Below are 14,551 nucleotides of genomic sequence, written 5' to 3' on the forward strand. Positions count from 1 at the left end.
GTGGTTTGTAGGCAGAGAACCAAGAAGTGTTTGTGGTCTTGTACCTGAGCTTAACTTTATCCTTATTTTCCTATTTGGGGCTGAAACAAAGAAAATTCTAAATTTCCATTTTGTTCAATCATGGGTTTGTTGCATGATGAACTTACTTGATAAACTGATTTTGTGGTATCTTCAATCCAGAGTGATTGTTCATCAGTTAAAACATAGTTAGAACTAGGGAAACAAAACAGTAAAGCGTATTACAGCAAGAGACATTTAATGTTAAGATTTATTCACAGTCTTGAAATATAATACAAGGCATGTAAATAAGTTAATCAAGTTGTAAAGTTTCAAAACCATCAGGAATAGTCATAATAAGGGCACTCTAAAAGTTTCTGTACTGAATCTTTTAGATTGAGTAGGTTTAGAATCCTATGAAAGACATGAAGGTAATAGAGAGCACACATTTAATAAATCAATTACTATAAAAGCACATGGCGTTCCTTAAAATAAGCTTAACGTGGAATAGTAGCCTTTGGTACAATAACATTTCTTTGTATGATATGCACATCTACAAAGCTACACCCTTTTAAAATATATTTTAAAAATGTATGATCCTATGTGAAGGCTGAGGCAGACCCTAGATTGTTAATAGCTGCCATTAATTTAGCTCTCCCTATGCACTGTTTTGAAGTAAGTCAATAATGTCAATAGACTCTTATACCAGGATATGAAAACTATGCATACATTGTTCAACTGCTTCTCAGGATGATTACATATGACTTAAAGGATACTAAGTCATTGATTTGTGATTTGTTCACTTTGTGATTTGTCCAAGTTTAGAGAAGCATTCAAACCTAGTTCTGGATTCAAAATTCTTGATTATTCTTAGTTTTCACCAAGCTATTGTAATAAAATACTATTTTTGAGTGCTTGCTATGTACTATTTTAATTTTCCTCCTTTTTTTTTTTTGGTTTTATTTATTGGTGTTTGTCCCCAACAGTATTTAAGGGGAACCAAGCAGTGTAGGGATCAAAATCGGGTTCCTGGGGCCAGGGCAAGAGTTCAGAGAGTAGGGAGCTTGCCTTGTAGGTGACCAACTGAAGTTTGATCCCCAGGTCCCATATATTCCCAGGAGTCTGCCAAGTGATTCCTGAATAACCAGGAATAACCCCTAGGTGTCATCCCCAAGACAAATATTCCCCCCAAAACTACCAAAACAAACTGGGTTCCCACATGCAATAAAAATACTCAAACCCTTCCTCTTCACATGTGTTACCTTAAACATCAAATAATTAAATCACAGAGACAAAAGGAAATGATCTGTGCAGCAGACAGAGCTACCCAGTGTCCAGTTTGTTTACTAAATGCCCTCTGAAATGAGAACTCCTTTTTACTGCAAACATTTCCTTGGTTTTGTTAAGTTTTGATGCTTGTGAAAGTACCACTCCTGGGGCCAGTGAGGTGGTGCTAGAGGTAAGGTGTCTGCCTTGCAAGCACTAGCCAAGGAAGGACCGTGGTTCAATCCCCCGGCGTCCCATATGGTCCCCCAAGCCAGGGGCGATTTCTGTGCGCTTAGCCAGGAGTATCCCCTGAGCATCAAACGGGTGTGGCCCCAAAACAAAACAAAAAAATAAAGTACCACTCCTGTGAGAAACCATTTTTTTGGTAAGAGGGACCCAGTGTGTGAGAGAGAGAGGAGAGAGAGGAGAGAGAGAGAGGAGAGAGAGAGGAGAGAGGAGAGAGAGGAGAGAGAGAGAAGAGAGAGAGAGAGAGAGAGAGAGAGAGAGAGAGAGAGAGAGAGAGAGAGAGAGAGAGAGAGAGAGAGAGAGAGAGAGAGAGAGAGAGAGAGAGAGAGAGAGAGAGAATATGAGGCATAACCTGGTGCTCAGGGATGAGTCCTTGGCTCAGGAGCCTATATGGGGAGCTGGGGATCAAACCTGGGTTGGCTGTGTGCAAGACAATTTTTTTGTTTGTTTTGTTTTTGGGTCACACCCAGCAGGCTCAAGGGACCATAATGGATGCCAGGATTTGAACCACTGTCCTGCATGCAAGGCTAATTTTTTTTTTTTTTTTTGGTTTTTGAGTCACACCCGGCAGTGCTCAGGGGTTACTCCTGGCTCTATGCTCAGAAATCGCTCCTGGCAGGCTCAGGGGACCATGCCGGGATTTGAACCACCGACCTGCACGCAATGCAAATGCCTTACCTCCATGCTATCTCTCCGGCCCTGAGAAATATTTTTGACTTAGTTTGCAAACTATGTTTAGAGAGGGTCTGAATAAGATGAAAAGGGAATGAAGAAGTCAGGAGTAGAGAGCTCTCAGCCACCTGAGAACTCTTCGGAAGCCCTGATGCCTGCTCTCTAGTAAATATACTGACAGTAACTATATACAGATTTTTTTCTTCTAGAATAAATAGCCCTGTGTCTGGTCACTTGAACATATACCTCTGATTATCTAATGTTGCTCCAAAGAAATGTTTTAGTGAAGTGTTCCTTGTACAAAATTTGACACATAGCTAGAAAAGCACATCAATAAGGAACATATTTTGCTCTTTAGAAATCACTTACTGTACATATTAACTTACCTTTTGAACTTGACCTGCCCCTTGAGATACTGAAATAAAATGAGATACTGCAACAAGATGTGACGCCGAAAATTACTGTCACTCAGTTGTAAATCCATCAGCTAAACAAGCACACAAATACATAATGTTAGACTTGACCTTTGTTTAATTGCACAGAAATGTAAGATAATTTTTTGTTATGCTTAGTAGGAATTAGAGTTATACCTTTTCACTTGTTAAAAATTTTGCAAAGTATACATGCTCTCCTCCTGTTTTTAATTCTTCCATCTTTTTCCTTGAGGCCTGAGTATCATCTAGTTTGTAACTTTTAAAAACAGCTAGAACTTCTTCAGAATACTGTAAAGTAAAAATATCATTTAGTTTAGAATGGCATTATTCTCAAAAGTTTAGTTTAGTGCTCTTCTCTATGAAAAAATTTAGAAATCAGCTTCCAATTAACAACTATATACAGTAAGCAGGAAAAGTTAGAAGATAGTAAAATGAGGGCAAAATAACTGTCACTGGTATTGTAAAAGAAGAAATAGTACTTTTAAACAAGTGTGATTTCTTATGTAGTTTGTGAAAGGAAAAAGCAAAGAAAAGAATACTTCTGAGTACACAGAAATTTACCAGTTAAGTTTAACCAGTAGCCAAGGAAACAGTTTTCAGCATTTCTAAGTATGTGACCAAATGATAAGGATGCTGTTAACTCCTATCAAAATTCCACGTGATTGGGCATTTGCCTTGTAAGCAGTATATCCAAGATGGACGGTGGTTCAAATCCCGGCATCCCATATGGTCCCCCTGAGCCTGCCAGGATTGATTTCTGAGCACAGAGCCAGGAGTAACCTCTGAGTGTCACTGGTGTGACCCAGAAACCAAATAAAATAAAATAAAATAAAAAATTTAAAAAAATTCCACGTGATTTCTCATTTAATATGAGTTAGTATGGTGGCCCCAAATCCTACTGTATATAAAATTAAGACAACATCTAATACAAGCCATACTTCTCTTTTATTTTTGTTTTTGTTTTTGGGTCACACCCGGCAGCACTCAGGGGCTACTCCTGGTTCTATGCTCAGATATCGCTCCTGGCAGGCACAGGGGACCATATGGGATGCCAAAATTTGAACCGCTGTCCTGCATGAAAGGCATGAAAGGCAAACGCCTTACCTCCATGCTATCTCTTCGGCCCCATATTTCTCTTTTTTATTCTTTTTAGATTTTGGGTCTCCCTTGGCGGTGCTCAGGGGTTACTCCTGGTTCTGAGCTCAGAAATTGATCCTGGTAGGCTTGGGGGACCACAAGGGATGCCAGTATTCAAACCACCATCTGTCCTGGGTCGGCTGCATGCAAAGCAAATGTCCTAACACTATTTCTCCAAGGCCCCAAGCTATATATCTTTTAAAAATCAATCTTTTAAAAAACCTGGGGCCAGATAGTTACAGCAAGTAGAGTGCTTGCCTTATGGCTGATCCAGGTTCAATCTCCATCATCCTATATGATGCTTCCCCACCCTTGCTTCACTAGGAGTGATCCCTGAGCACAAAGTTAGGAGTATGCTAAGTTGGGTGTGTCCCAAAAAGAAAAAAAAATAGGCGTATTAGGGACCAGAGCAGTGCCCAGATTTGAACCACCGTTCTTCCTGGGTCAGCTCATGCAAGGCAAACACCCTACTGCTGTGCTATCTCTCCAGCCCCTAAAACAAGAATTCTTATAGGGCCGGAGAAATAGCATGGAGGTAGGGCATTTATTTGCCTTGCATGCAGAAGGATGGTGATTCAAATCCTGGCATCCCATATGGTCCCCCAAGCCTGCCAGGAGCGATTTCTGAGCATAGAGCCAGGAGTAACCCTGAGAACTGCCAGGTGTGACTCAAAAGCCAAAAAAAAAAAAGAGAGAGAATTCTTATAGACAGGTGTTAGCAAACTTTCTTTGTAAAATGCTATTAATAACCATTTAAAACTATATGGATCATAGTCTCAGCTGAAACTATTCTAATCTTTAATAACAACACAAAAATTAGTGAAAAAATGAAGAGATAGCTTAAAAGAGAAGTACATAGCCTGCATGTGAAGGCCCAGGTTAGATTTCCTGACACTGCAGTTTCCTCGGCACTACCAGGCAAGTCCCATGGAAACATACCCATAACCCCCCTATAAACCACAAAAATATGTAAATGAGCAGGCACAGTATGGGCCAAATTACTTTGTTTACAAAGGGGAAATGGGATAGATTAGGTCCAAGGTCACAGTTTTCTGCCTTCTAATAGAAAAGCTGAAGAATGTATTCTGTAAAATAATTAATGTTGACTTTATTTTTGGAAAAAAAAAGAAAGGTTTAAATTAACTCTCAAATTCCCAAGTCATTATAAACTTTTCTACAATATTTGTTTAGTATTGATTCTCCATTTAGCATCTGTATAATATCTGTAAAGTTATTAACACAGAATATAAAACAAATAATAGCTGAAAAAGGTAGCTTTGGAACTGCCATTATCTGTAAAAATATGGAACTTTAGGTAGTCTGATTTTTTTTCTCACCTTGAGAAAAGTTTTCCAGGAAATCTTCTCATAGCATTGCACAGGATTCCTGAAGTAATCCTGAAGTGACCAGAATTTTCTGTATAGGTTGTAATCAATTGGAATGGAGCTAATAAAATAAATGTTATATTGAACAAGTCACTCATATTCTAGAAATATCAAAAAAATTCTAGAAATATCTTATGCATGTAACTTTTCTTGAGTCACAAAACCCTATTAAGCTGATGAAAGATATAAATGATCTTTTATCCCAATAAAACTGTTTTCATAAATACTGACATAAACTCTACATAAAATTTCAAGAGGATTAACATAAAACATTAACATTAAACCCTTTTTATACTCTGTAGTGAAATTCTTAAATTTTGGCCAGAAATGAACTCTAAATTATATCCGGAAATAAAGACTTTTCACTATTATAGTAAGGAGTATTTAGCATTTTTTATTTTTGCAAGTGCTTAATATACAGATCTGACAATGGGTCATGTTGGATCATAGGAAAAAAATCAAACTGATACATAATGGTATAAGAAGTGAGAAGGGGGGCCGGTGAGGTGGTGCTAGAGGTAAGGTGTCTGCCTTGCAAGCGCTAGCCAAGGAAAGACCACAGTTCGATCCCCCGGCATCCCATATGGTCCCCCAAGCCAGGGGCAATTTCTGAGCACTTAGCCAGGAGTAACCCCTGAACATCAAACGGGTGTGGCCCCCCAAACAAAAAACAAACAAAAAGAAGTGAGAAGGAATGTGGATTCTTCCTGAAGTCTAGTACCCCCACTCCTCGTCTCCAAAGTTTCTGTGAGAAAAATATTTCTATACTAATGTAAATTTGAAAATAACAGCATTTCCTGATTGATCAGTGCTAGGTTTGGGTGAAGCTATAGTTCCCCCTATTGAGGGCAGTAGGGCAGATGGGTATTGCCAGGGTTTGAATTTAGTCTCTGGGTACTCTAGGCATGTGCTTTGGCTTTCTGAACTATTCCCCGGCTATACACTTTTCTTTTATGACTTTATTCTGAGATTACAAATTCAAAGTAAAATTTGGCTATATCATAAAACTACATACCGTACAGTAGAAATTCATTCTTCTTCTTTTTTTTTTGGTTTTTGGGTCACACCCGGCAGCACGCAGGGATTACTCCTGGCTCTATGCTCAGAAATCGCCCCTGGCAGGCCGGGATTCAAACCACTGACCTTCTGCATGAAAGGCAAATGCCTTACCTCCATGCTATCTCTCCGGCCCCAATTTTTTTAAACTATAAACAATCATTGACTATAAAGAATTGATAGTTAATGTTAAAACAAACATTTAAAATTTTACACAAGAGATTGTTTTGTTTGGGGCCACACTTGGCAGTGCTCAAGGTTTACTCCTGGCTCTGCATTCAGGGATTCTCTATTATCCATTAAAAATGACCATTGACCCCCATATGCGCCAATAACACCACATGGCATTGCTCCTTTTTTGCATAGGCACATTAAAATGGGAAAATGCTATACATACAAGTAAGATCTTATCTAATAGAGATTGGAACACACAAATCTTGTAGTGCAAAGGGACCTTACACTCTGAACATTGACATAATGATCTGGCACAGGCCTCTGAAGAAAGGGCATCTTCCATTCACCCCTGAACTCAGGAAGCCATCCATGAAACATCCAGGTTTGTCTATAACATCACCTGGAAACAATCCTCTACCACGGAAGACCCTACCACTGCTCAGACATCAACCTGCTCAAAAGAGACTTCCCTTAACACTGAGAGGACTTAACAACAACAACAACAACCTGCTTATAGGACAGGGCTTCCTGCATTGCCCTTTAATGGTGAGGTGAAACGAGAGGACACTCCACATCCTGACTTCAATGTAGGATATGCAGGTTCCAGGATCTTTAATACAGAAACATGATACCAACAACAGAAACTGTGTGAAAAATAAAAGTGTTGGCACTACAATGTCTTGGATTGGACGATCTAGCTTGCCTGGAGCCTAGAGTTGGTCTTATGCCAGGAAACTTCAGGGGTAGGGTCTCTTTGTATTTAGGCCAAGGTTATTCCTTTCCATGCCCCTCATATTTTGGTGGGCCTATGCAAACAACAATTGCCACTCTAACTCCGTTTTTACTGTGCTCCTTTGACTCTAATCCTGAAAAAAATACCACTTAAAATTTGAGGTTAACTTAAGCTAATATGCATGTACATGGAAACGTAAAAATACCATGCCTCTAATGTTTAAGGAGTTACATAAGTTTTATGGCTTTAGATTGCCTTGTGTGCTGTTAAGAAATATTATAATGTGTTACAATCTGGGGACTTGAGGGACAAAGTAATTGTACATAGATTCTGTTTTATTTATCTTAATGTTCTTTGGCTGAAAGTTCAAAGTTAAGATATCAGCAAGGGGACTTCTGAGAATTATGTTATGGGTAATTGTCCTTCCACTGTAACTTTACCTTGTCCTCTTTCTTTGCATCTTTGTTCTCATAATTAAAAATTAAAAATTAAAAAAAAAAAAGGCCATTGAAGGATCAGAGGGAGAGGTTAAGGGATTAATCCAGGGATTAATAAAGTGACTCCACTACATGTGTCCACACCCTAAAAGCACAAGTTATTATAAGTTACTAAACAGTGAAGAGACCATTTTAGTACTTTATGTATTTTCTTAATTTTTAACGCAAACTACAGCAACAATAGTAAAATTGCCTCATTAGGCCATTTCTGTTCAACATTTTATTGAATCCATTCCAACTGCAGTGGTATTACTACATATTACAGATACTGGACAGAAATTAAGGTTATATCAGTTGGAAATAATTAAAGTAATCTTGAAGCCACACTACTTTTCTATTTCTTTGGGCAATATGACAGAAATCTGAACATCAGAATACAACTCGTGTGCAAACAGAAATTTTCTGCTCCTCAGAAAATTCTCTTAACTAAAAAGGAAGTTTGTCATCTAAGAAAATGGAAGAGACCTAGTGAGTTTTCTTTCATTCTATCCAATTTTACTTCTCCACTCATTTCTTTTTTTTTTTTTTTTTTTTTTTGGTTTTGGGCCACACCAGGTAACGCTCAGGGTTTTCTCCTGGCTATGCGCTCAGAATTTGCTCGTGGCTTAAGGGACCATATGGGACGCCGGGGGATCAAACTGCAGTCTGTCCAAGGCTAGCACAGGCAAGGCAGGCACCTTACCTCTAGCGCCACCGCCCGGCCCCTCCACTCATTCTTAATCATCAAGAAGAGATTATTTGAAAGAAAGCACAGGGCTGTAGATACCAAAAGGAAACCAACAGGTGTATGAGGGATGAGAAGAGATATGAGGGATGAAGAGAGAAGTCTTTTATCTTCCTTCTTCATTAAATTAGTCAGCTCAGTTGGAGCCAGAGTGATAGCACAGCAAATAGGATGTTTGCCTTGCATGGGGCTGACCTAGGTTCAATCCTTGGCATTTGATTGGTCCCCTGAACCTGCTAGGAGTAATTTCTAAGCACAGAACCAGAAATAACTGCTGGTGTGGTTCAAAAAGCCCCCCACCTCCAATAAACTTACAAAAGTCAACCCAAAGGGATTTGAGAGATAGCAAGTAGGACACTTGCCTTGCGTGAGACCAAACTTGATTTAATTCTGGGCACCCTGTATGGTTGCCCAAGCCAGAAGTAAGCCCCACAGAGCAGAGTGTAACAAAAATAATAGCAAAAATCAAGGTATCGGGATTAATCACATAGCTCACTAGGAGATGGGCTTTTTCATGAGGGAAATGTATAAAGTCACAAAGCCTGTGTGTAATTTAGATATCAACAGAATCAACCCACTAGTTATTTAAGATTTATGATTTTTAAAGTAGTTTATATAAAAGCTAAAAAAAAAGAATAAACATGATTCCTCTTGTCTCCACCTCACTCAAACACCTGTTATGTCACTGTTAGGCATTATCTTTATAAATCAAAAAACATGAATTTCAAATAACTTACCAAGTTGTCGGAGCTTCATCATCTCCCATTTCACCTTCTTCTACATCCATTCCTTCTTCTCTATCCTCAGTGTGCTAAAAATCAAAAGGTAAAGCCTATGCTGTTAAACTGCAAGGTATTTACACACTGCTTGACATATTTTTGCTTAAGCAAATATGACCACAGTAATTCTAATGTGAATTTAATTTAGTTTTCTTCCCAATTTTTACTTGAACATAAAATCTCATCCCCACAAAACTATCCCTATAGTTTTTTTTTAATTACTAGAGATCACCTACATGCCTACAGATAAGGGATTACACACACACACACACACACACACACACACACACACACACACAAACACAAACACACACACACATCCTTTTAAGATCTTGGAAAGCATTAAAATGGTCAAAAAGATCTGAATGTACTGATACAGAAATACATCCACTATTTATGTCTGAAAGAAGAAACTGCAGGGCAGAAATACTATACTATAGGAGCTAAAGTGCTTATCTAGCATGTAGCCAACTCTGTCTGGTTCAATCCTTGGTACCCCATGCACCACATATTGTCCCAGATCACTTCCAGGATGACTCCCAAGAACTGAGTAAAAGGCTTGAGTATAGAAGAGTGTGGCTCAACCCTCCACTCATACATACATGCAAAAAATGTATATTTCAAAATAGTATAGACACTGGATCTCAAAACACACAAAAATCCTATAAGGAAGATAGAATGGTACTAGTTTTTCTGATGATTTAGAAGACCTATTCATGTGTGATCTTAATAATAAACTTAAGGACCAGGAAGATACTCCAATGCAGTCAACCTGGACTTGATACCCAGCAGCCATATGGTCCTGAGTATCGCCAGGAGGAATTCCTGAGTGCTCAGCTAGGAATAACCTCTAAGCATTGCTGGGTGTGGCCCAAATACCAAAAATAAAAAATAAACTTCATAATACAGCAGGTAGGGCATTTGCTTGTACATGGCCAACTTGGTTAGATCCCTAACCTAGGGTCCCTGGGAATCCTTTGGAGTAACTGTGAGTGCAGAACCAGAGTAACCTTGAGCATCACTGGGTACAGAGCCCCCCCAGAAACACAAAAATAATTATAAACTTACAGTATATATATATATGGCTTACCTTCTGACCCAAGGTGCTTTCCTGTTCATTAGTATTGAAAACAGTGACATTTTCTAGATTAAATTGACTCTGCAAATTGAGACCTATTAAAAAAAATTAAAATAAATTCATCACATAAAAATTTGTTTAAGAAGGGCCCGTAGAGATAGCACAGCGGCGTTTGCCTTGCAGGCAGCTGATCCAGGACCAAAGGTGGTTGGTTCAAATCCCGGTGTCCCATATGGTAACCCCGTGCCTCCCAGGAGCTATTTCTGAGCAGACAGCCAGGAGTCACCCCTGAGCATCGCTGGGTGTGGCCCAAAAACAAAAACAAAACAAAAATTTGTTTAAGAAGATAAATCTGGGGTTGGACAGAGTACTATGGGTAAGGCACTTTATCTATATTTGATCTCTGGCACAATGTACACACAGTAAATGCTGTTACACAATCCAAAAATATACACAAAGATAACTCATAGTTAAAAGATCAAGTCAAAGTAATCAGAGAGATAGCACAGTGGGTAGGGTTTTCCCCTTGCATGCGGCTGACGCAGGTTGATCCCAGTATCCCTTGGGGTCCTAAGCACCACCAGGAGTGATTCCTGACTACAGAACCAGGAGTAACCTCTTTTTTTTTTGGTTTTTGGGTCACACCTGGCAGCGCTCAGGGGTTACTCCTGATTCTAAACTCAGAAATCGCTCCTGGCAGGCTCGGGGGACCATATGGGATGCCGCTACTACCGACCTTCCGCATGCAAGGCAAATGCCTTACCTCCATGCTATCTCTCTGGCCCCCAGGAGTAACTTATCACTGTTGGGTGTGCCTCCCACAAACAAACAAAGATCAAGTTGGGGGCCAGTGAAAGCACAGAAGCAGGGTGTTTGCCTTCCACATGGCTGACCTAGGTTCCATCCCTAGCATCCCATATTGTCTCCCAAACCAGCCAGGAAGATTTCTGAGCACAGAGCCAAGAGTAAACCCTTAGCACCACTGGTTGTGGCCCAAAAACCAAATTCAAACAAACAAAAAAGGTCAAGTCACAAATGAACACACTTAGCTTTCAAATTATCTCCAAAGTTGACAGTGGAATTTTTTAATAGTTAAAAAGGTTACAATACCCAAGGTGTGTATGTGTGTGTGTGGGGGGGGGACTGCTATGTGTACCACTTGAACTACTGGCTTGGACTGGTGTGTGCCTGCGTGTTCGCATGCACGCACAGGCGTTCCACTTGAGCTGCTACTGGCTTGTCCCTGATGGTTATTTCAAATATGAAATTATAAAATTGTTAACATTATTCTTTATTTGTTTAGTCAATGAAAAGAGGAAAATTTGGGCCCGGAGAGATAGCACAGCGGCATTTGCCTTGCAAACAGCCGACCCAGGACCAAAGGTGGTTGGTTCGAATCCCGGTGTCCCATATGGTCCCCCGTAGACAGCCAGGAGTCACCCCTAAGCAACGCCAGGTGTGACCCAAAAACCAAAAAAAAAAAAAAAAAAAAAAGAAAAAAGGAAAATTTTATATTCTTTTTCTTCGAAATTCAAACCAGAATTCTATCTTATGTTTTTGAAAAGATTTCTTCATGTGTCTTGAATGTGGTTGACCTTGATCAGATCAGGAGTACCACAAGGAATTATCCCACCAGAAATAAAATCTGATATGTTCTTGAAAACAAACACACAAACCAAGAAAACAATAAAGATGTTCAAACAAAACAGAAAATGCACTTAAGAAAACTTAAAAGGATGGATACTGAAAGGAAATAAAGTGATACGAAAGGTACCTCTTCATTAACAATAGTGCAAACCAGTGTCAAGAAGGAAAGAGAGAAAAATGCCTGCCCCAGAGGCAAGTGGGGGAAGTAGGGAGAACTGGTGACACTGGGGGTGGGAAAAGCGCATTGGTGAAGGCTGGTGTACATTGTATGACAGAAACACAATCATGAACATTTTTTTTTTTACCACAGTGCTTAAATAAAGTAATTACAAACAAAAAAAAACCTAAAGGAAAAAAATGATCACAGATCAAAAGTCAAAACACAAGTAATAGGAGGCCAGAGTGATTACACATAGTACAGTGTTTGCCTTGCACTTGGCCGACCCAGGACAGACCATAGTTTGATCCCCAGCATACTTGGTCTGGTGTCTGCCAGGGGTGATTTCTGAGCAGTCAGGAGTAACCAGAGTACTGCCAGGTGTGGCCCCAAAACAAACAAAAAAACAATAGGGGCCAGAGTAATAATAGCAGTGGGTAGAGCGATTCCCTTTCATACAGCTGACCCAAGTTTCATCCTAGCATCCCATATATGGTACTCCTTTTTAAAAAAAATTGGGGGGGGGGGCAAGTGAGGAGGAAGAGGAGGGGGATCTGGTTGCCCGGCATGGGTGCTGGGGATCCGGTGGGATGCTGCTGCAACCACAGGCAGGCCAGTGAACTAGTTCCGGGATGCCCCCAAACCTAAGGCCATCAACATCACTGTCTATTCAGCTCCTCCAACAGCTACCACTAGTGCCCAGGTGGGTAGGGAGCTCACTCTTGCCATAGGGCGACAGAGGTGGAGGTAAGACCAGCTCTGCCCCTAGGGGGGGTGGGAGAGGGGAAAGTCACTCCAAGGGGAAATGGTGAGGAGGGAAAGAGAAAAAGGAAAACAAAGGGGGGGGGGGGAGTTAAGAAAAAGCATAACGGGCCGGAATGCTAGCACAGCAGTAGGGCATTTGCCTTGTACACAGCCAACCCTAGACTGAACCAAGTTCGATTCATGGCATCTCAAATGATCCCCTCCCTCTCCCACCCCCCCAGCCTGCCAGGAGCGATTTCTGAGCACAGAGCCAGGATGTGACCCAAAAAGAAAAAGTGAGACAGGAGCTGCTGCTTCTGCTCACAGCAAAGGGAGGGAAGGGGACCCATATGGTACTCCTGAGCATAGAACTAGAAGTAATACATGAGCATTGCCAGGTGTGGCCACAAAACAAAACAAACTGATAAAACTAAACCTTGACCATATAAAATAAATAGGAAAACAATAGAAACCTAGCATGAACAAAACAAACCAAAAAAAAAAAAATAACCTTATACATAAAAATGATGGCCAATATACTGGTTTTTGGGTCATACCTGGCAGCGCTCCAGGGTTACTCCTGGCTCTATGCTCAGAAATTGCTCCTGGCAGGCTCGGGGGACCAGATGAGATGCTGGGATTCGAAACACTGTCCTTCTGCATGCAGGTCAAATACCCTACCTCCATGAAATCTCTCTGGCCCATTGTAAGATCTTAATCATATTTATTTCCTTATGTAGTTGGTTGGAATATTAGTTGATACTAATGAAAAGAACACTGATGCATATTTGAGGAGCTGAGGATGCCACTGAGTAGCAGATCTCTGCATATATGAGGCAAGGATTCAGTTCCTGGCACCAAAAATAAATTCAGAAGATCTAGCATATTTGGATAAATTGTAAAGAATGCAAAGGACTATCAATGCTTCATTTCTGGACCTAGAGAATGATTATGGAACACTTCAGATTTACAATGATGGTAGAAGTCAGGAAATGTGGCTAAACTGAGGTAGAAAATGGAAGCAGAAAAATCAGCACATGATTATCAGACAAAATACCAATGTGATGGTTCACATCTACACATTCTATTGTGATTCAATGATTAAGCTTTGACTTAAAAACAAATCAGTGACTTTAAAGGTTACTTGTATTCTACACTAAAATTAGTATTACAAAATCGAAGTAAAAGAAAATAAAGAGGTAATCCTATGTGTTAACTTTAAAACCACCTTTTTTGTTATTATCATTACATTCTAATCTATTAAAGATTTTAAAAGATTTCACTGCAAAGCATCATTATTTAATATATGAAAGCTTACCTGACTTCTCTGATAAAGGAAAAAGCCTGGCTAAAAAGAGCTGAATTCGTCCACAGAAGACAGTATTCTGGGATTTTGATAATCTTCTTAGGAGATCTATCAATATATACAAAGAAAGCCTATATGAGAGATCATCCTACATTTATTATCCTAGCATCACAGTATGGTCAAAGTATTCTAAAGCAGTACTATCAAAATGGAACTAGAATCTTGTGTCACCAAAAAAGCATTAGAAAATAAAACAAGTTGACCTTGGACAATATACAGAAGTTACTAAAATTTTTAATTTTCATAACATTTATCCCTCCCAGAATAGGAAGTTTAAACTATATTATTTATTTTACTAGCTATTCAATATTCATTGAATATTTATATTGAATAAATATATTTTGTTTTGGGGCTTTAGCTCAATGGTAGAGGAGAAGCCAATGAAACAGAGGCTTAGATTCCCAGTACTAAAAAATACTAATTTATTTAAAAACTTTTGCAAGAGACTAGACAATGTCA

At 39.6% G+C, this 14,551-nt stretch overlaps 1 protein-coding gene across 1 annotated transcript in view; it reads right to left on the reverse strand.

The window, feature by feature from the left end:
- Positions 1-14,551, reverse strand: part of THOC1 (THO complex subunit 1) — a 33,676-nt gene that overhangs the window by 7,988 nt on the left and 11,137 nt on the right. Inside the window, exons 7-13 of the mRNA XM_049770051.1 lie at positions 14,045-14,140; positions 10,191-10,273; positions 9,059-9,132; positions 5,090-5,198; positions 2,772-2,903; positions 2,568-2,668; positions 147-213 (exon numbers count right to left, since the gene is read on the reverse strand). Coding sequence (XP_049626008.1) covers positions 147-213; positions 2,568-2,668; positions 2,772-2,903; positions 5,090-5,198; positions 9,059-9,132; positions 10,191-10,273; positions 14,045-14,140 — 662 coding nt within the window. The remainder of the gene's footprint in view (positions 1-146; positions 214-2,567; positions 2,669-2,771; positions 2,904-5,089; positions 5,199-9,058; positions 9,133-10,190; positions 10,274-14,044; positions 14,141-14,551) is intronic.

The sequence above is a fragment of the Suncus etruscus genome, chromosome 3 (genome assembly GCF_024139225.1).
Source record: "Suncus etruscus isolate mSunEtr1 chromosome 3, mSunEtr1.pri.cur, whole genome shotgun sequence".
NCBI lineage: Eukaryota > Metazoa > Chordata > Mammalia > Eulipotyphla > Soricidae > Suncus > Suncus etruscus.